This window comes from Cheilinus undulatus, linkage group 9 (assembly GCF_018320785.1).
Source record: "Cheilinus undulatus linkage group 9, ASM1832078v1, whole genome shotgun sequence".
Lineage (NCBI taxonomy): Eukaryota > Metazoa > Chordata > Actinopteri > Labriformes > Labridae > Cheilinus > Cheilinus undulatus.
The window spans coordinates 24101037-24122470 of NC_054873.1; the positions used below are offsets into that span (position 1 = coordinate 24101037).

A 21434-nucleotide genomic window follows, 5' to 3' on the forward strand; every position below is an offset into this window, starting at 1 on the left:
CCATTCTTGAAAAACTGAAAAACACAGATAAATGCTTAAATTGCACTAATTTACAGTTCTTGATTAAAGCAATCTGCTGTAGCAAATTCAAAACTTTTTGGACCTTATTTGTTCTGTTTACACCAAGTTATCCAAATATGTTTAAATGAAACAAAGGCACAGTCAGAAAAAAAAAACAGAATGATTGTGGAATATTTTTTAGTTTTCTTAGTATTGCCCGCTATTTTGATGATATGATCCTTTATGATATTGCAAGCTTCGAAACAGTATTATTGTATTAAAAATACCAGTGCAAACTCAAGCAAAGACATCCTTAATTGTTGTATAGTCACAGTAATCTGGTATGGTTGTACATGTTCCAGCAGAACACCTAGACTTTCCTCAAGGCACATCAGCTTGCCTCACCATTTGAGAACCACTGCTCCAGAGTTTATGTTGAATTTTTATTCTAAAGAATTCACATGCTGTATTTTACAATGACATAATGAACTTGGTTTGTGTGTAGTGTAAGGAGCGCATGAGGCCGGTGAAGAAGGCCCTGAAGCAGCTTGATAAGCCGGACGAGGGGCTGTCTGACCAGGAGCAGCTTCAGCACACTCGCACATGCTTACTGAAGATTGGAGACCGAATCACAGAGTGCCTTAAAGCCTACAGTGACCCTGAACATGTGAAAATATGGCGAAGGTGAGCTTGTTGGATGTTATCTCTGTGAAACTGATCTTTATAATCACTTGATTAACTTTGCTCATACCTTTTTTTTATTTTTGCAGAAACCTCTGGATATTTGTGTCAAAGTTTACAGAGTTTGGCGCAAGAAAGCTTCACAAGCTTTATAAAATGGCACAGAAGAAGCGTTCACATGAGGAAGAGGCAAGTTGTGTTGGATTCGAAGCTACCTGCCGTACTTTATATGGCATGAACATGACTTCATTTATAACCAAGAGTAAAACTGAAATTCTTTATCACTTCTAGAAAGAGCAGAAGAAGAAGGAGGATCCTGCAGGGAGGACTAAGTCTTTCAGACCGGAGCCGTCTGGTTCAAGTCGAGACTCCATGGGCGCTCAGCCACCCTCCAAAGCTGCACCTCATCCCCCTCAGTCAGGCCCCCACGGACACCACAGAGAGCCGTACAACACAGCTAATAAACGGCACTTCAGCAATGATGGTACATGTTTTTACTATTATTTCAAATTTAAGGTTGAGGAGTGATGGTAGACAGATCTCTCTGTGTCCCGGCTTTTTGGTAATTTCACATCAGGGTCATTCAAGGTTCAACAAATCTTTTTTACTGAAGTTACTATTCCAATGATGGAGTGTGAGCTTAGTGATAAAACTTTAGACACTTTTCTTTACAGACAGGGGAGACTGGCAGAGGGACCGTAAATACAATTACCCAGGTAACAGCAACCAAACATGGCAGGGAGAACGACATCACCCCTATGACCAGCATCGCTACAAGGATCACTATGGTGATCGACGTTCCCATGGAGACCCATACCGCTCAGGCAATTACCGCAACAACAACAGCTCCCCTCGCAAACGACCGTATGACCAGTATGGGAATGACCGGGACCACAGGGGCCACCGGCCCTATTACGACAGGTGAGTGTTACTCAGGCTTGATTTATAATAGGTTTCGTTTTAAATATGAAAAACTTTTAACGACTAAATGCTAAGTGGAGGTGACGGAGGAAAAGAGTAAGTCAGTGGAGCAGAGGAAAAATGTGTTACTGATGTTAAAGAAACTTGCCGTTTCTCAAAAAAGGAGTTATATTTTTACAAGGTTAACCCTACGAGACCGTTGTTGTCATGTACAAGAAAAGACAGAGGTAAAAGTCGGATAACTTAAACTGGAGCCACTTGCTTTGTTTCCTTCTGGAAGTCCTACATTTCATTTTCATGGCACTATTCGTGCCTTCATAGCTTTTACAGAAGCTTTTCAAGCAGGCTCCAAACTTCAGTGACTTGCAGGGGTCTTGAAAGATGAATCCACACCAGTAACTCTGATATTGAACATCTTATTTATCTATTGTTAATCAAATTTTCGATGGTTTCTGCAGCTAGCATTAGCCACCATAATGTTTTCCTAAATTGGATGTCACATCGGCTTTGACAACCAATGGCAGGCTGTTCTGTCGTCACATCATTCTTTGCCAAACAGTGCTTGTGTATACAGGGAGGTTGTGCTGTGTCCACTGTGTCACTTCAGACAAGAACTGCTTTGAATAATGGCTAATAATCAGCTAATAGAAGAAAGTGCAAGCACTTATTTTGGAAATATGTGAATATTTTGAAGACTTTTTGTCACAGAATGATTCTTTTTTCACTTTTTGGTCCCCAAGAGATGGGATAGTCCCTTAAGTTTTGTTTAAGATTTAAATGACATTACTGCAGCACGCAAATTCTTAAAGCCCAGGTTGTCTTGAAAAAAGGATGTTTAGAGCTTGACTGTTTACCACAGGTTTGATATTTTACAAGCTTTTTGAGAAAATAAGTCCAGGCAAGACAAAAAGGTCAAAGAATAGCTCAGAGATCAGAGGGTTAAAATCAAACAGATGGGGCCCCTGACCTACTGGGAATGATTCTGTTTTTTTATGCTTATTTTTACTGTTAAATCTGGGTTTAACTTTTTACTTATAATTGGAAAGTTCCCCCTGTTAATTTAGGACTTACATGCAGCTGTATTTTTAATCATCAGCACTGACCTTATCAACATTACCAATTACATAAAACAACTGTTAAAAATGCCTTTAATGTCTTTTTTTCAGACATCTGGATCCTAAAAGAAGACGTCCAGATGACTTTCGTCCTAACTACCACCAGGGTCGAGAGGGTCCTCTGCAGGATTTCCGGAGGATGCCAGAGCACAGGCCAGCAGGTCCACCTGGCCCCGAACACTACAGCAGACCCTTTCACCCAGACAAACCTCCTCCTCAGCTTGACCCTCGCTCCCCGCAGGCTCAGAAGTCTCCCCAGGACTCCCGCTCTCCACCTGAACGGCCTGCAGATCCCAGTGCAGCTGTAGATCCAAACTGGAACATCAGGAAAACATAGAAGTATGCCAGTGCTGGCCTAGAAACCAATCTGGGTATGTTTTATCCAGCATCAGAGGCACATGCTGCTGATGGACAAGACTGGACTTGCCAATCATAAGCTCGCAGGTGGAAAGGGAATCAATATGGACTCTCTTTTGCCAGCAAAACTAGTTTGCTCTTTTCCTCTCAGTAACTGGCTGTGAATGATTCATGCCCTGAAGGAAGAAGTGTGTTTCCTCCTTTCATCTTCATGATGTAAAACTAAAGCCGGCATCTTTATTTAAATGAACTGACTTTATTGGTCAACCTTGACTAAGACTGAGTGGACAATGACAGATGCTTAGTCCCATGGACTATTATCTAAGGAGGGTTTAGGATACATGAACTATTACAATCCTAAAAGTGCCTGAAGGTTTTGGCCTTTTTTGAATGAATAATGTACGGGATTATTCCCAAATGAAGCACGACATGGACATGCATTTTTTGAGTGTGTGTGTTTAGCTTTAAGTCTCACAAATGATGTCATTACAATAGAATGTGTATTATGTTATCATCTGCACCTTCAAAATGTTCATCTTGAACATGTAGCTGAACCGAATCATGGAGTTTCACCATGTGGGGGTTCGACTGTGCCGTGATAAGACGGCCTGATTCTGTTTGACATTTGAATGATTAATCATGCCAGTATCTTTCCTCCAGACACTCTACATGAAGTTTTAGGAGGTTTTAGCAAAGTCATATTTCTTGTGTACAAGTAATAGTTTGTTCTGTAATTGTGTAGTGATATAAATCATTGCAATCCTCTTGCTCTGTTCACTTTAACCACTTTCCCTTCAGTAGGCCCAATGAAATGAAGCTCTGTAAGCAGTATTTATTGCACAGCACTGTGCAAAGGTTAATAACACTATGACTTAGAACAATCCTTTATATTTGCCTTTCAGTATTACAAAGGTTAATGATGGTACTTCAGTGTACATTTTATAATTCACTCATCTTTACATTTGCTGTATATGAGTACTTGATTATGTTCAAAGTACTCTGATAAACATTTTTTTGCTACTTCATGGTTGTAGTTTGGATGCTCAGACAGCTGCTGGTAGGTTATAAGGTGTTACTGGGACACTTCTGATGACATTTCCTTGTTTATTCTACCTTTTTTCATCTTTTCCTGTGCCAAATCCAGCCCTGCCCTGGCCCTACATCGTTTTCTGTTTTTTAAAGCTTCTCCTTTTGTGCCTTATTTATGTGTGTATCATAATTATGTGTGTTGGCTAATAGACAATACCGGGGTCTAACGCAGTCAAGAGGTGTTGTATTACAGTCAGATTTTTCCACTGAATGGCTGAAGATGGGTGAAGGGACCATGTATTCTTTTGATCATTGTGTGATTTTGAAAAGGGTTGATGGTTTGAGGGGGAAAAAGCAAATGTTAATACACAGAAATCATGTGTTTGGTCCAGGGGCACTTAATAGACCCGTTACAGTGAACAGCCAGCTCTTCTTCCACATTAAGCAAGCCACAGTTCCTGTATCATATGTTCTTTAAGAAGTCTAAATAATTTATATTTGTGACAGAACCACTCTTCATGAGAAATGTGCTGTACATATGTTGGAACATATGTAATAAACTTTGTTACACAATAAAATTTTGTCCTCTTGTAGTTCCTCACTTGATTAAATCATCTCTCCTCAGTCAGAATCAAAAGACTGATGTAATTTCTTTCTTATTAGTGCAACTAATAAAAGTTTTATCCATTGATTAATATATTGATGTAGAGTGTTAATTGGATTCTCAAATCCCACATCATTAGAGTATCAGATGTCTGTTTTAATCGTAACCAGAAGATGCAGATTCTACACTTATTCCTGATTTTTTTTGTTTTTGTTTTTGTCCTTATCATTGACAGTAACCTAAAGACTCGAGCCTGTGTAGATAGGATGTGAGGACAAAACCATCAGGTTACCAGTCCCCCATATTGTTCCTTATTTCTTCAAAATGAATAGACTGAAGATAAAGGTTAAAATAAACACATCCTGAAAGGGTTGACAGTGGATTCAGCAAAAAATACAAATGGAAAAGACAAACTATGTTAAAAAAGTAAATTCTAGTACTTTACACAAACAAAAAAATAGCACATTTGTTTGTTGGTATTTTGTTAACGATGCAAAGCTTTTTGTGCATACCCCATGCAACTTATAGTGCTGATAAAGTGTACACCCCCTAGAATGTTTTACCATTCTATTGATATAAAATCAATCATAAATATAATTTGGCTCTTTTGACAACTGAAACAGATTTCTACAAAGTAATGTAAATTAAATAGAAATATGTAATGTAAAATTTGTGACAGCATAGATATTCACCCCCTTCAAGTTAGTATTTAGTAGATGCACCTTTGGCTGCAATCACAGTGCTGTCTGTGTGGATAGGTCTCAGGCTTACATATCAAGTCAAGCCACAAATTATATTGGATTAAGTTCTGATCTTTGACTCAGCCACCCCGGAACATTCATCTTTTTCTATTTAAATCATTTCTCTGTAGCTTTTGTTATATTCCTTGGGTAACTGAGCTGCTGGAGTAGTTCTCTTGCAGACTGAGTAAGATTGCCCTCCAGCATTTTTTCTTTATTTTGCCCCATTCATTTTACACTCTACCTCCACAAGCCTTCAAAGTCAGGCTGCCGAGAAGCATCCCCACAGCATGATGCTGCCACCACAGTGCTTCTGAGTGGGGATGATGTGTTTGTAGTTATGTGTAGTGTTTGGTGCCCACCAAAAACAGTGTCTTGTCTGATGGCCAAAAAGCACAATTATGGTCTCATCAGTCCAAAGAACTTTTATCCACTTGACCATAGAGTCTCCCACATGCCTTTTAGCAAACTGTAGTCAAGATTTAATTTGAGTTTTCTTCAACAGTGGTTTTCTCTTTGCCATTCTCCCATAAAGCTTTGACTGGTGAAAAACCCAGGCAACAATTGTATGCAGAGTCTTTCAGCTGCTGAAGCTTGTAACTCCTTCAGAGTAGTCATAGGTGCCTTGTGGCCTCTCTCACTAGTCTCCTTGCACGTTCACTCAGTTTGTGAGGGTGGCCTGATCTAGGCAGATTTACACGTGCCATATCCTCTCTGTTTCTTGATGATGGATTTATCTGAACTTTGGGAGATTTTCAGTGCCTTGGAAATATCTGTTTCCATACCCTGACTTTTCAATGACATTTTCCCCGCGTTGCTTGTAGTGTTCTTTTATCTTCTAGTGCAATGGTAGCCAGGAATCCTAATTAACCAGTATAAAGGACATCTCCTAGGATGGCAAAGGGAACAAGTAAGTATGAAGTACACTATTGTACTGCTCTGTAACACATTACCCTAAACACTGCTGAGATATGTGAAATAGTGGAAGTAAAATGCATTAGTGGGCCAGTGATGACAATAAAACCTGCTCTTCTTTGCCTCTTAATGTCATAATGATCCTGAAACAGCAGAAGTTAAGTGACTGGGGGAATCCCTAAGGCCCATTTTTAGGTGAATTATATATGCAAGATGGTCTTACATGGTCTTTTTTCTTTAACACAGGGTGGTTGTCTTCTTTTGAACAGCCTGCTGACACTGCTTGTTACCATTATTCCACAACAAATGGCTGCACGTAATTCACTTTAAATGTTGCTTTGTTACTCTTAGCATCTTTACATAAAACTTTTTTTTACTAAAGATAAAAAGCTACATAACTCTAAGTAGAGCTTTTTAATGATCTTGGGTTGTCTTCCTCAAGTAGTATCTACTCAAATTATCTGACCACCTTGACAGCAGGGGGCAGTCAAACACAGCATATTGTGATTAAAAGAAAGTAGAGCACAAACGAGACAAGGGACGTTCAATTAACAAGACATTTTCTTTTATTCAATAAATAATATTACATTATAAACAGCTGGCGTGTGGCACAACATTTTCTTTACATAAAAACACACTTTGATCTGTCTGGCATTTCCTGTTCAGCTAATTTTTAAAATCTTTTTCACCAGTCTGACAAAAACTTAAAATAAGAGCTAAATAAAAATGTAAACATAAAGTGCTTTAAACTCAAAAACATGAACAACACAGAACACGTTCCTACATTCCCTTTATAGGTTAGCCTGCTGCATTTATAAAGTGTTTAGTGTGACCCATCCGTGACAGAGCAGAAATAACTATATTCACTACAACTACATCAGTATACTCTATTTAGTGAAGAAGAGCTTTTTCTGTGCTGTTCATGTTTTTGAAAAAAAAAAAAATCCCTTTTAAAATAAAAAAGGTTCACATTCACCAAACATCTGATGTACAAAAACTGGAGTGTTAAATTTAACACAACTGGTTATATACAAGTTTAAACTCACAGAACATATGTACAATCTCACATTACACATGTAGAACCATTGACTGTAAAACTCACAATACAAATTACATCTATTAACACAAGATTCAACATTACAATCATCTGTTTGTAGGATTTTTTAAAGTTGTCAAACTGCCTATTCCTAATAGCAGTAGTAAGGCCTGCCAAATACTTCAGTGTAAAGGATGAGTGAAGAAAAACTGTGCCCAAGTAGAAACAGGATCTTCAAGAGTGACATACACATTACCAGATACTGCTCAAATGGAAACCTCTGGTGGTTAAGAGTGTATTCATGAAACAGAAGAAAAACAAAGGTGAGACTGCAGAAAAAAGACAGAAAAGCTTCTTTTAGATTGTGTTGCTGTATTTGTCTACTTAGCACTAATTCCCCACAAATGCACAAGCTAAATACAGTTGCAAACCCCCCTTAATGAGAGTACCTTAAGATTGAATGATGATGATTCAGTTTTGGGGGAAAAGTTGGCACGAGGGCTTGTTCTTTGGCAATGACTTAAGCCATGAAATCACGTTTACGACATACGCTTATCATTTACGCACTAAGCCATGGTCAGATCAGCACACAGGCAGTCTATAAAATGCTAAACTGATGTCTTTACAGCTTGTACTAAAAGCACTGACTGCAACAACTGAGAAGTAGAGGGTTAAATTCACAGAACACCATCAGAGGAGGTGTCATAGTTTGATTGGTCTGATCGTAAAATCTGTAAACACTGGTGTGCCGTAGCTAACGTTGTTCTTTTGCTTTCTTGTTCGCTACATTCACATTGAAGACTGAAAATACAAAACCCTGTCTGATCAACGTCTTTCAAACAATGGAGCAAAAGACTATGACACTGAAAATGGCATACAGATAAGAAGAGATTAATTATAATCCCTTTTAGGATTCACTCCATGGCTGATGAGAGTCAACTTTTAACAAAGCACTTTTTCTTAATTTGTGAAATTTTCGGTGCAACAAGAAGACCTGGAAAGATTTTTTCCAACTGAACGTTTGTTATCTCATTTCTGGGAACCACTACACCCGCACAAACACACAAAATTAACAACAGACGCTAAATTCTGCACACATATTGTACTCATATTGTACTAATGCACCCGCACACACTCACACACATAGCCTAACAATATGACCCATTAATCTCCACAGCAGACGACTGGAGACGCTGCTTTGACATCCTTTTGGCCGAGAGCTTCCTCCAAAAAAGGCTCAGGCTTTTCCAAAGCTGGAAACTAATCAAACATAGAGCTGCTTCTGGCCTTAGGTTAACAAAAGGCCTTGTCAGGTCCTCTCGCTTTGCCATAGAGAGCCTCACTGGCTCTGAACCAATGAGGGGATCAGGCGGTGGGAGGATCAGCAAACCCCTCTTTCTGCAAAAGATCATCTTGTCTGGCTTCTCATAGGCACGCAGCCTGTGACCAGTGAAAATGTGGGATTTAATCCCAGGTGGATGTCCTGAGCTCCAGAGTCGCTGGGCTCTCTCACCGCTGCTTCCATCAAAGACCAGCCCTATGAACCTGCTAAATACACGTGATGATTGATGGGACCATGGTGAATTTGCCTTGTCATTTGACTAAAGTCCAAACACGACAATAACACTAAAACATGAGACTCAGAGCTGGGATGAGCCTGCACGGTAGCCACCGGTCACGTCACAGCACCAGAGCAGAGGAGAGTGGCCGATGAACAACACAGCGATGGTACTCTAACACTCACTGACAGATAAATGAGGATACTGTTGTAAAGGGACTATAGATGAACTGTGCAGCACTCAATCCACAACAACACAGCAAGGATGTTGAGGAAGAAGAGTGAATCTTTGCTCTTTTGTGCTGCGCTGTTCATAAAAGCATCCTTTTCAAAGATGTGGTATCTGTTGCTGTTAGAGTGGAGCATTTTTACATCCTCAAAGGCATAGTAGGCTGCCATGGTGAAGTTAATGTCTCCAGACGAGAGGAGGTCAAAGACACAGGACTGAAAATACAGGTCCTCCACAGGGAGTCGCTCTTTGCACTTGGCCTTGGCAGACTGATAGGTGAAGCTGCTCCTGCTCCTGCTTGTGCCTTGAGACTCTGCCCCTTGAGGCCTGATGCTCCTGAAATCAATGCGTTGGTTTGCAGGGCAGCCGTGTAGACACAAGTACAAGTCCTGGTTATCGCCTTCCTCTACAGAGTTCACAACCTCCTCTGGCATCCGCACGGCAAATGTCAGGTAGCGGCCAACCTGCCGAACCACGATGGTCGTCCCGATGTACCTAGCTTGGATTTCCACATGCTGCCCCGGTACCTTCTCCACCACGCGCAAGGTGTTTGCTCCGTGCCTGTCCCCTCCGTTCTTGGAGCCATCTGCAAAAGCAGCAGGAAGTTCATCTGTCTCTGCGTGGTACATCTTTTGGTCCACACATTCTTGGAAGTTCTTGAAGATGATTGTCAGCTGCAGGACAGAATATAAGAGAAACATTGTCAGTGTAAGGCTAAATGTTGTATGCATATAAGTTGATTGAGTTGATGTGCATGTCTCTCCAGAATCTGTGTAAACTGTACAAAAGTTCTTATGCTTTTGTATTAAGCACATGTTTATGCAACATATGCCATGTAGCCCACAGCCTCACTTTAGTGTCACATTTCAGCGCTGGCTCAACATGGGGGAGGCCAAGGTAAACGCCCTCAAAAAACATGAGTCTGGGCCATGTAAAATCAGGCCTCAGTTTGCAGACACAAAGACGATCCATTCATAGTGCTGAAAAACCTGCCTGTGAACCCCAGAACTATGCTCCAGGGAGTGGCGTCGGGCCAGGACAGAGCGATATACTCTGCAGCTAATTAAGTGAGACTGGTCAGGACTCTGCTAGCTTGGTTTCATCAGGACACCAATGAGCCATTGTCAGAGCAGCGGCACCAGGACAGCCTAGGGACTCTGATGTCTGCTCATAGTGCACAGAGGAAAGCAGGAGTCTACAGAACACTCTATTAGCTTGACAATTCATCTGTTGCACCAGTTCTGCCCCAATTCCCTCATCCTTCAGCTCACATTTCCCACCTTCTGAACTTATTATAACTATTTTTTCCAGGTTCATTTCTTAAGCTTTCAATGATAATAAACATGAGGAAAATGGTTGTATTATCCCTCAATCAGAATGGGGATGGAAATATCCAGACAGTCTTATTTGCTTGAGCAAGAGCAATGCACCAAACACAGAGCTCTGCTAATGCAGATCTTTTACCAGAGGGGCTTTGTTTGCACAGGTGGCATTGGCTGCTGCCCTTATTTTCCCCCTTTGTCCAGAATCAAGGTCTAAAAAAAGTTTGTCTCATTTGCTTCCAAGAATAGCAAGACAAAAATATCTTTACAGTAAAATCCTCAAAAAAATACACAAATGCTTAATAGAGCATCATTAAGAAATCTTGATTGCAGAAAATTATTCTTTCGATTGCTGAGATTAAGGACAAAGTGCTTTTATACCTCTGTCTAAATAGTTGAGTTATGATACCAGACAAAGTGGCTGCACCATTCGCCAACTACAAAAACACATACTTCTCCTGAAATCCATCCAAACTGACCATTGTACCATGAAACAAAACAACAATAATGAGAAGTGCACTTACAGAAAATAAACAGTTTTCTTTTTGTATGCTCAATAAGAACCAGCTTTAAGTGGGCCAAACCTCATACGAAGTATGAAAAGTGAAAACGGAGCCTTCAACGCAGCATTGCAGTTATTACACTAACGTGTAATTTATAAAGCTTATCAAGATCTGTGTAGCTGAGCTGGAGTTTGGCTTCTTTCATCTGTTTTAATGGACTTCATCCAAACACTAACCAGAGTCCACAGTTTGACAGAAGTGCAGCTCTCATAGCCAGACCACATGAGAGAGGAGACTTGCACATACAGTACACAGATACTAAGAGCAAGATGGCCCTCTGCAGCGCTGTTGTTTAAGGAACCTATGCTAACACTGAATGTTGCAATAACATAAAACAACTAACATGGATCACTTATAAGGATGCATTGATACATCAGTTTAACATCGGTAGTGGCCGATATCAACCTGCCAAGTGGCAAATAACGTGCCATGAACTGACATCAGTAGCCGATGTTGATCTATTGTATCCTATTCATTTAATGCTGGCACCTAGTATACCTACCTGCAGAAGCAAAAAGGGAGTTTTACAGTGCAAAAGAAGCTATCTGTCAGACAAACTGTCTTTTTTACATGTTTGAACATGAGAGAAAATGCTGGCATAGCAGTAGTGTTGCACCAAAAGTGATTTTGCTTGTTTTGTATATCTTTACAATTTGTACTAGAACCTCAATCTTGTTTTTATTAATCTCAAAAAATAATTTTTCTAAATCAATTAGATTTTTAGGTGTGCGGGGTATGAGGGGTGTATGATATCAGACCTGTGTACAGAGGCATTTGTAGCCTTTGCCTTTGAAATTGCAACAAAAAATAGTCTAAAAGTCCACATTTCAGACGCATCAACTCCTTATTGTTAAGGCTAACATTCGCATAAGAATAGCAGCAAGGATCCCCACCTTGCTTGTGGCAGTCGCCATAGAGCCTGGCACCACAGGAGTGTTGGTCACCTGTACAGACAGGTATTTGTTGTGGATGAGCGGCCAAGCTCCTTCCACCTTACATGTCTGGAAATCATCTCCAAAGGTTCGGAGGTGAGGGTCTCCAAAGAAGCCGCAGTGAGTGTAGTTAGGCGTGGCTGTGTTGCGTGTCAGGCTGCGCTCGTAGTGGCACACTTCTGGGCCATCAGAGCGTTCCTGGCTGTCAGGTAGGAGCGGCGGTGGTGGAGGTGGGAGCGGGGTGCGGGCACGAGGTTGTGATGTTGGCCCCTCCTTGGAGCAGTTGTGTTGGGTCATGAGATCTTCTATGCCATGCTGGGCAGAATGGTATGCTAGGTCGCCCCTACAGGTTCGAGCAGTTCGGCGTACGCAGCTGTTGTATGCTCGCAGCGCTGTGCAAAACTCCTCCTCTGGTCCGGAGTTAGAGGTGGAGGCCCAAAATTCAGAGTTACACTTGAGGATCTTGCACTGCAGACTCACTGTGTTGGAAGAAGATACAGTATGAGTAAACGGCCATTCATTTAGACACAAATAAAGCTATGAAGAAACTTTCACTGATTATGATTAAGACCATAGAAAAAATTAACAAAAACGAGAAGAATAATCCTGCTAACCTAAGGCCCAGTGATGCCCTATGTTGTTCTGCTATTTTGCCTTCATCTCGTCAATACATCTAATTTAAAAAGTCTCATTTTCAACATCCCTAATGTTAAAGAAAAGGAAAGCTAGTAGAAACACTGTTTGTACTTTTGTCTTTCATTGATCTATACATTTCATAGCATGAGATGTTGTATCTTTGACCAAATTATGAAAAAAGCCTCATGTAAAATATTAAAAATGTAGATCTGAACCTCCCTTAGGCTAACCAGGATCCTTTTCACACCAAGTGGCTTTTGTTTATGCAACAGTTATATTCCATTTGGGATTCTTATCTACACCTTGATGATAACAAAAGCTCTTGGCTGCACATTGTTGCCACATTCAGACAACTCTTAACATGAATGTTCCTCATGCATTTCACAGGATGCCCTATTGCAACACAATGTTTGTTTAGTATTACCTTGAACTAATAAAGCATGTATTTGTATGGGCTGTGAGAAGTTTCACCCTGTGTCTCAAGGGGAAGTGATAGCAACACTTTGAAGTCTCACTTAAAACCCTCTGAAAGCTTCACCGCAGCTCTCTCCAACCCCCCACATTGCCTCTCCATTTACCACACATTTGACAAATGGCAATAAACTAATCTTGATCTCCACTATCAGTGCATTATCACTTTGTTGTTTGATGGTAAGTGACTTAAGAGGGAAACTGATAAGGGTTTGGCAAACAAGCAAGGTGAGCTAACTGAGGTGTGTCTTGTGAAACGGGCCTATTGTCAAATTACAAAGGTGTAAAGTCAATGATACGTAAATATGTTGGTTTCTTGCAGGCTACCAACATTTCAGGGGATTTCTTTTCACTTGAGTTTTAAAAAAATCACAATCTCTGAGAAGGTGCTTGTGATTTGCATATCAGAACTTAACAAAACTTGCTTAATAAATAACCAAACCTGAGGCTTGAAAAACTCAAATGAGCGGAAAAGGTAAAATACTTAGACATGTCCCATCCCCCAAACAAAACAGGGGTTGGGGGCTGCAGCAGCTCCATAAAAGTCCCATTGCTTTGTTTTGTTTGCTTTGCCAAATAAAGCTGATTTAACACTTAAAATGCCACTAGACTTAGTACAGTTTTCGTAGTAATGGCAAAGGTCCTCTTAATGTTTTTTCCAGACCTTGAGCATTTACAAGACGCCCGCGCGCAAACACTTCACCCTAAAACTCAGAAAATCCAATATATTTATGTATTTTTTAACAGACCCACTTTGTTTAGATATGGAAAATTATACTTACTTATCCGTTTTAGTTACAAAAAATGTAGGCCAATAAAACCAGACAAAATCCGGCAAATATGTTCATGAAGATGGAGTAGAAGTTACTTAACGTTGAATTGTACTCGATAGCTACAACGTGATAAAAGTTAAGCATGTTGTTAGATAACAACGCTTACTTAACATTATTGGTGTACACGACAATAGTTTATAGTAGTAAAAATGTGTTATAGAGTAAACCACAGTGTCTTACCGCAGGGGAAGAGTGAGAGAAACACGGCCAGGACTCTGCATACGTCAAGCGCCGACGGTCTTCCTCTTTCCCCCATAACCATCCATCCAGCTCGGGGTCGCACTTCACTCCTCTCCCTGCTCAAACCGGATCAAGGAAGGAGAAAAGTTAGAGCCACCGAGTCGTCGTTGAGTCGACAAAAAACACAAAACAAAGTCCATAAAAGAGCCCGTAAGTCGCCCCTGTCTGCTCATCACTGTTACATAAGAAGTTGTCGTGTTTTTTGTCTTTTGGTGTTAGAGTTAACGCTTCAGCGTTAGAAGTTAGCTAGCTAACAGTCAGTGCGGGACAAACGGCTGAGAACAGCCAGGCAGTGACTCTTCCTTTTAGGGAGTGTCGATAAAGTACAGCAGAAGCACTGGACCAATCACTACTGCCTGTTCTACCCTTAAACCCCCCTCTCAAAAGTTTCAAATTACATCTCAATGTGCAGACTTGTTCGACGACGACCCAAGATTTCAAGACCCACAAAGTGGTAGTCCACAACGCCATGTAAGAAAGGCTTCATTTGCTGCAGTAACCTCACTGTGGAGGGAAAACCTGGAAAGCAAAGCAGTGGCATCCCTCCACTACAGAGCATGTGTGCAGGGACTGGAGTAAAAAGGAGGTAAACAACCAACAATACCAAACAAATATCACATTTCCTCTGTATATCAAACCCCTCACACGACGTGTGAACGACTAGAAGTGTAATGCACATCTGTTAAAATGGTAGCTACATGCCTCTTCAGTCCTGACAACCCAAATGGTTGGCCCAAAATGATACTCAATCTGCGGTTTCAATCCACATAACTTTGTTTGATATGGTAGTTAGGGTTACAAAGTGTCTAAATACAGATGTTTTATTCTGTAGGCTGTATGAATGGCCCTCTGTTCGTTGAATAAACGTTACAAAATAGTCTAAAACTTAAGACAAAGTCCTTTCCCATACAGTGTAATTGAAGAATTGATATGCATACGGTTTATGGGTCTAAGTCTTCCATCATGTCCTAATATTGTAAGTTTTAACATTCAGTAAAGTTAGACAATTGCCAAGGGGCCACATGCTCTAAGGCAGTGGTTCCCAAAGTAGGGGTGGGACCCCCGGGGGATTGCAAGATACCGAAGGGGGGAAGTCCAAAAAAACAAAGCCAAATTTAAAATGATTTAGTGGTAATTTAACCGTTATTGTAAAAAATATTGTTTAGATTAGTTCAGTTTCAATTAACACCAAGTTATTAAGTGGGATTTGACCTTCGATGTACGAAAAATGTACAAAAATCCCCTAAAATGTTATTTCGTACACAATGCTTTATGCAACATTATACGCTTTAACTACCTCCACGGAAGGTGGGGGTCCCCAATCTCTAACACTGTTATTTTGGGGGTCATCAGCTGAAAAGTTTGGGACCCCCTATTCCAAGGGGTCCAAGATACACTCATCATAAGTGTGCATAAAACTGAGTTGTAGTCCTAAAATTATATACAGTATGGTACAGATGTGAATTGTAAATGTAGATATTGGGTCAAAATAGCATAAAAACAGAATTTGATTCTCTAAAAAAAAGTCCATTGGGAGGACCACTGGCCCCAGCAGCAGCCCCTCAAAACAAGACATAGCTGCAGACATCTATAAACCTATCGCACTTGGCTGTCTCAGCTGTTGATCAGTAAATCGAGAGGACTTGCTGGGGAAAATGTTTCTCTTGTTTTCACAAGTTTTAAGAGTGAATAGATTTCTATAGTTTGAAATTATGGACTGCAGTGTTTGTGATCAATTTGGATATTTACAACTCAGAGATAGCAGTTTTAACATGTCTTATAAAATGGCTGATTTCAAGTTAAACATCTTATGAAGTTTGTTAGTTATTTAATTGCATTTTTCCCAGTAAACAGGCTGCTAGTTCATGCATATTAGCACCTTGAATATATCTCATATTTCCACATTTATGTACAGTTTTTATATTTTGAACCAATACTTTTGTCAATAGGACAGGCCTTATAAATGGCACATGCACTTGATTCAACTTCAACTTTATAGTCTCCTCAGAGAAATTTGCTTTGCAGCCGGGCAAAAAACGTGATACTTAAGAAACACAACCACACAAACTCAAACAACACTGAAATGCCTCAATTCAAAAGTACATAAAGGACAACTGACTGCAAACCCATCTTTAAAAGATATTTCCACACTTCTGTAGTGATAATAAAATGCTTCATATTTGATCATTTAAAAAATTTAGTCGTGTGTATGCATTTATGGATGTCTGTTGAGTGCCACCAGGTACCTCTCCCTCAGAAAAGTCCCCAAATATCACCATCAAGAAAGGAAGATCTGTCACATGAACTGGTTGGTTTCTGAGTGGAAAACTGCATGCAATACATACAAATATATGATTCATGGCAGATTAACACATACTGCCCCTACAATGGCCATGTATCTTTTATTTTTAAGTTAAACCTTGCATAAAGACATATAAAGATATTTAGATGTGGTAAATTTGGGTTAAAATGCTCTCCTGAAAATAAGCAAGTGCTGCTGGGTGTTAATAGTTGCACTTTGCAGTGTAGGTACAGTATGTCCTGTCTTTGTTTCCTAAAAAATATCTTGTTGACAAGTTTACTTTTAGCAAACTGGGCAGGGGCCCCATGATTGTCTTTGCCTGAGGCCTTCAGTTTATTAAAACCACCCCTGGGTAAAGAAATATAACAAACCTCTACAAAATATCAAAAATGAATCCTACAGTCCAATTGTTGATAAATCTGTTCACTAGTTTCATGATAACATGATTAAAGTATTATCACAAAGCCTAACAGGCATAGACCAATTCATTTTATACGTTGATTCAAGCAACATCAGCTGAGGTGAGGGAATTGTTGATTTATAAACTTATAAATCAGAGGAAAATGAACTGAGAACTTCTCAAAAAGAGGTCAGTATACACTGCATTATTTAGCCTTATTCTTAAGCAGAAATGCCAAACATTTTCTAGCAACTGCTCCCTATAAGGATTTGCTGCTTTGTTTTTATCATAGCAAGTAAAAAGTCTGCAGACCTCTGGTTTTACAGCAGCATATTAAGCAATGCAAAGATTTCACATCAGGCTCTGACAAATGAATACGTTTGTTTTGGCTCCATATCCAGAAACAGTATTTAAATACCCAGTTCATGGCAATAATCAATAAAACAAATTCATTTCCATGCCTGTTAATGGCTGATAACATTACACCTATACAAAATACTGTTATTTTGATAGTTTTGTATACCCAGCAAGAGACAAACCATGAGCTCATTAAACAAACTAGCATGTATTAGTTTAAACATTTGACTGTTTCATGACGTCCAAGTGAAAACCATTTACAAACTCAGGGCTGACACAGGAATGGGGTCATGGAGTTTGATTTCTGAGGACATTTCCCCAAAAATACTCCTTTACCTCAGTAAAACTAAGAATGCAGTTTCAGATTATTTGTTGCATGTTGGTTTAAAGGATTTGAATTAATTCCAACTAAAGATCAGAAGCACTGTCAGTGAGCCCCTCCTCTAATACCACCTCCTTTGATATCTTTCTCTGGTACAAATGACACATTATTACTGCTGCCTTTTGCTGCCATTTCAACCAAAACACTCTCAGACAAATGGCTGCGTTCACTCAGGCAGTGGCTGGCTGTACAGTATTTTTCCATAATGCGCTGAATGTCTTTTGTGATCACTGTCCCTCTTGTGGATGATGGATACATCGGTGCACAATAAGGTCTGAGCCTACACATGTTTTCAACAAGGGTGGCCTTGTGAACGCTGATCTCCAGCGCTAATATACCATCCGCATCTGAAATGAATGACTGCAGCTGAAAGGTATAAAGCTGCTGCTCTGTGAGATGTGTTTTGATGGATTGTGGAACATTTCTTTGGATGTGGAAACAAAACTGTTCTGTGGGGCTTCAACATAGATATCTATTTGACTGATTCAGGAAGCCTTTTCCAACCCTCAGCATGCTGCGGCCTAATTTGAGACATGAAAATGTCCTGGGGCCCACCAAAAACCTTAACTCGACATATAAGTATTTACCTATTATTTATCATATTTAGTTTCATAAACAGGGAACTTCAGTGAAAATGCTTTACTTTCAGGGACATTAATATTACTTGGAAAGTGTTTGTGGGGTCACAAAGAGCATTAGTGAGTCGCTTCCATTTATTTTGTTAATATCAGGCATCTGCAAAGTCACTTAAATTTTCTTTTCTAATATTTATCAGTGTAAATGTACTTTGTGGCCCAGCAAATTCTGTCCTAGCAGCATTAATGTCTCTTAAAGCACTGATCAATTCTTAATATCAGGAAGCAAGCAACATAGTGGAATTGGTAACGGAGTGTCACCAGTTAATCCAACACCACTCAAACCATGACACCAGTGGTATGTGTCAGATAAAATAAATTATAAAAAGTTGATTTAAATTAAAATGTATGGCTTTGTTTTGATACTTATGAGACTTAAAATAACAACATATAGTCAAATATTTTATGATAATTTAAAATGTGATTAATTTTTATTTCTGTAATTTTGTAGTTAATGTAAAAAACATGTCGCGGCCCACCTACAGTACCTCTAGGGCCCACCAGTGGGCCCTGCCCCACTCTTTGGGAAGCACTGGATTCAGGTATTTAGTGAAAAAGCTCTTAATTTAGATTTTGCATGTCACATTTTATGAAAATAACACGTTTCCAATTATGCTTTTCACCTGTTGCTGACAACGGTGGTGCATATGTTTCAACACAGTCCTCTGCTTCTGATGTGATTGGTCTATACAGTTGCCACTAATGACATGGTAGATTAGATATCATTGCTGAGTTCTTCTTTTTTAATGATACTTTTTTTTTTAAAGAAGCAATTTTCTATATGCGAGATGGTTGCAATTGCATCCTTTTAACAGTCATGATCAAGCTTTGTCATTAGCTATAATAATAAGAGCTATTAGAACATGACCGCAGTGCTTGAAAAGCATCGACAAAGGTTGTTTACAGCTTTTAAAAGGATTTTTCTTAATCACATACCAATAAAGATAGATGTCTATGATCATTTCAGTTACTATGTTTAGACAGAACATCTCTTTTTTAACTTAATGGTGGATAACAGACATGTAATTATAATAATTAGCAAGAAAATGATAAGTTGATGAATAGATTTGTCACTAGGCATAATTTTTCTGACAGCTTGATAATGGGTTGCCTAATTTGAGCTGGAAATAACCAAACATTTTCTGGTTCCTGCTACCGAAAGCTAAGATTCACAGCTATTATTGTGATGTTTGTCAGACAATGAAAGAATATGTCTCTGAGAGACTTCGAATGCAGATTTTAAGACTTTTTAAAAACAATCTAAACCCAGGATCCTCAAACTGTACTCACAAGGATGGATGCAATCAGTCTGACCGCACACATCACAAATGTAGGATCTCTTTACTTTAGTCATATTTTGTTTTTTGGATATTAATGTAAATAATTAACTATCAGATTTTGTAGTTGTGTTTGGGGCCTACTTCCTCCCTGTATAAAGCCCTGTATAAAGTAGGTTATCTCTACAAGGGCCTCATAGTGTGCACTTGCTGTGATACAATAAAACAATGTTACATGTCTATAAATCCAGCAGGTAAAATGCAATCACTGCTTTAAACCTTTGATACCACCTGTCAAAACTGATCTCAAGGGAGTTATAACACGTGTCTGACATGCCCACATATTCAGTATGATATAATGTAAGTGATATAGTAATCAACTACACCCTTATGTGTTGAGTTGTATGCACTAGCCTACATTTGTGCCTATCTTGTCTCGCAGGACTCTCTCAGAGGACTGATCCTCGTTTCCAACAGATGGCGCTTCTTATGAGCTCCGATATGAAACCTCAAATCATGACACAAACGCACATGGCATTGTGAGGACAACCAAGCCTGTCATTAAATGCGAGCTTTATGGACGGCTCGGTTATTGTCCTAATTACAGCTGTCATGCAATTAGGATGTGAGAGGTGAGAACGTGCAGTCAGCTGGCGCGTGCGTCCTGATATTTCACTGCTTTGAACCCATATGATCCTACTTTACAGCATTTCAGACGATTATTACAATATTGTTGTGGTTTATTACACTTTATCACTTCATGCATTTACAGTTGCCCTCTTAAGAAATCGAGTGGTAAATTCTGCAGCTCTACTGACTGTTCAGAGAGTTTCAACAGACGTATTTTAAGACCTCCCGGTACAGTTTTAATGCCCAACATGCAATGCAAAATCTGGCTAACTTTTAAGCAAAAACTATCTAATATTTGAAAGCTATGAAACAAACCAACCTTGGCGACTGCATGGGCTCAGGAGTCCTGCAGGATCCGGAGGATAGCGATCAGGAGCGAGAGGAAGAAGACTCCTAATAAAAAAATCTCCCCCCGTAAAAAAAAAGAAAGAGCCCCTGTATGTCACAGTAATCCCAAATCAAACGCACTCAGCGGCTCTCTGTGCGTAAAATCCACCGATCTGTGCATTGTGTCCGCCAATCTGCTCCTCCGTGAAATCAAAGTGCCTCTTTTCTTCTTCTTTTGAGTTTGGATTTAAAACAGCCAATACTTCTCGCACCCGGGGAGGACTCAGATCTCTGCAGCCATTTCTCCACTCATTTGCCTATCAGTCGATCGGAGAGGAGACATTATGATAGATTATGTCCAGTAATTGCTCTCATCCCCGCGCTGAATCCAAATTGTTAGTTATGGTCGACGGTCGGGGAGGAAAAAAGCCCCGAGGGCGAATCTGCTGCTGCTGCTGCTGCTGCGTACGGCTCGATCCGCTGTCTGCATGTTGTGAAATGGCTAGTTAGAAAGTGTGAGAGAGACAATGATCGGCTCTGCATGACGCCGCTGGGAGCCCCAAATCTCAGCTGTGAAGTACCCCCCACCCCCCTCTTTTTTTGCCTCCTCTAACTTCTCACTCAGACCGTTTCTGGGATGAGGTCACAGCTGCAGTGAAAACAAGCACAGAAAATAGAATGGCAATGTTATATATTAGTGAATGAAAGTGAAACTAAACCCATGTATTATCTGCATTTGATACTTAAACCACAGTGAGGATTTACACCTTAGTTTCTGCACTGTTTCCCCAAACATGCATGCATTTTTTCTAGGAATTAAGTTTCCAGTCTGGCTTTAAATTTCCAATATGCCAAACCTTTTACAAACCCCACATTTATGCAAATCACAGGTTGGAAAAAGACAAATCCATAATAATCAGGATTTAATGGAGGATCAGATGG

General features: G+C 39.9%; 2 protein-coding genes and 1 long non-coding RNA gene across 5 annotated transcripts in view; 2 read left to right on the forward strand and 1 right to left on the reverse strand.

Annotated features, from left to right (window-relative positions):
- chd2 (chromodomain helicase DNA binding protein 2) overlaps positions 1-4676 on the forward strand; it is a 30817-nt gene extending 26141 nt beyond the window's left edge. For all 3 annotated transcript variants that reach the window (XM_041795650.1, XM_041795651.1, XM_041795649.1), the window contains 5 exons: positions 506-684; positions 771-870; positions 973-1165; positions 1356-1602; positions 2769-4676. In XM_041795650.1, coding sequence (XP_041651584.1) covers positions 506-684; positions 771-870; positions 973-1165; positions 1356-1602; positions 2769-3054 — 1005 coding nt within the window. In that variant the 3' untranslated portion in view covers positions 3055-4676. The remainder of the gene's footprint in view (positions 1-505; positions 685-770; positions 871-972; positions 1166-1355; positions 1603-2768) is intronic.
- Positions 4677-6931: 2255 nt separating this feature from the next.
- Positions 6932-20968, reverse strand: rgma (repulsive guidance molecule BMP co-receptor a). The gene is made up of 4 exons (XM_041795899.1): positions 20485-20968; positions 14123-14238; positions 11964-12481; positions 6932-9859 (listed from the first exon to the last, which is right to left on the reverse strand). The coding sequence occupies exons 1-4, from the start codon at positions 20496-20498 to the stop codon at positions 9176-9178; spliced, it is 1332 nt and encodes a 443-aa protein (XP_041651833.1). The 5' UTR covers positions 20499-20968; the 3' UTR covers positions 6932-9175.
- Positions 14478-21434, forward strand: part of LOC121515240 — a 45821-nt gene continuing 38864 nt past the window's right edge. The window contains exon 1 of the long non-coding RNA XR_005992362.1: positions 14478-14768. This is a non-coding gene — a long non-coding RNA (uncharacterized LOC121515240). The remainder of the gene's footprint in view (positions 14769-21434) is intronic.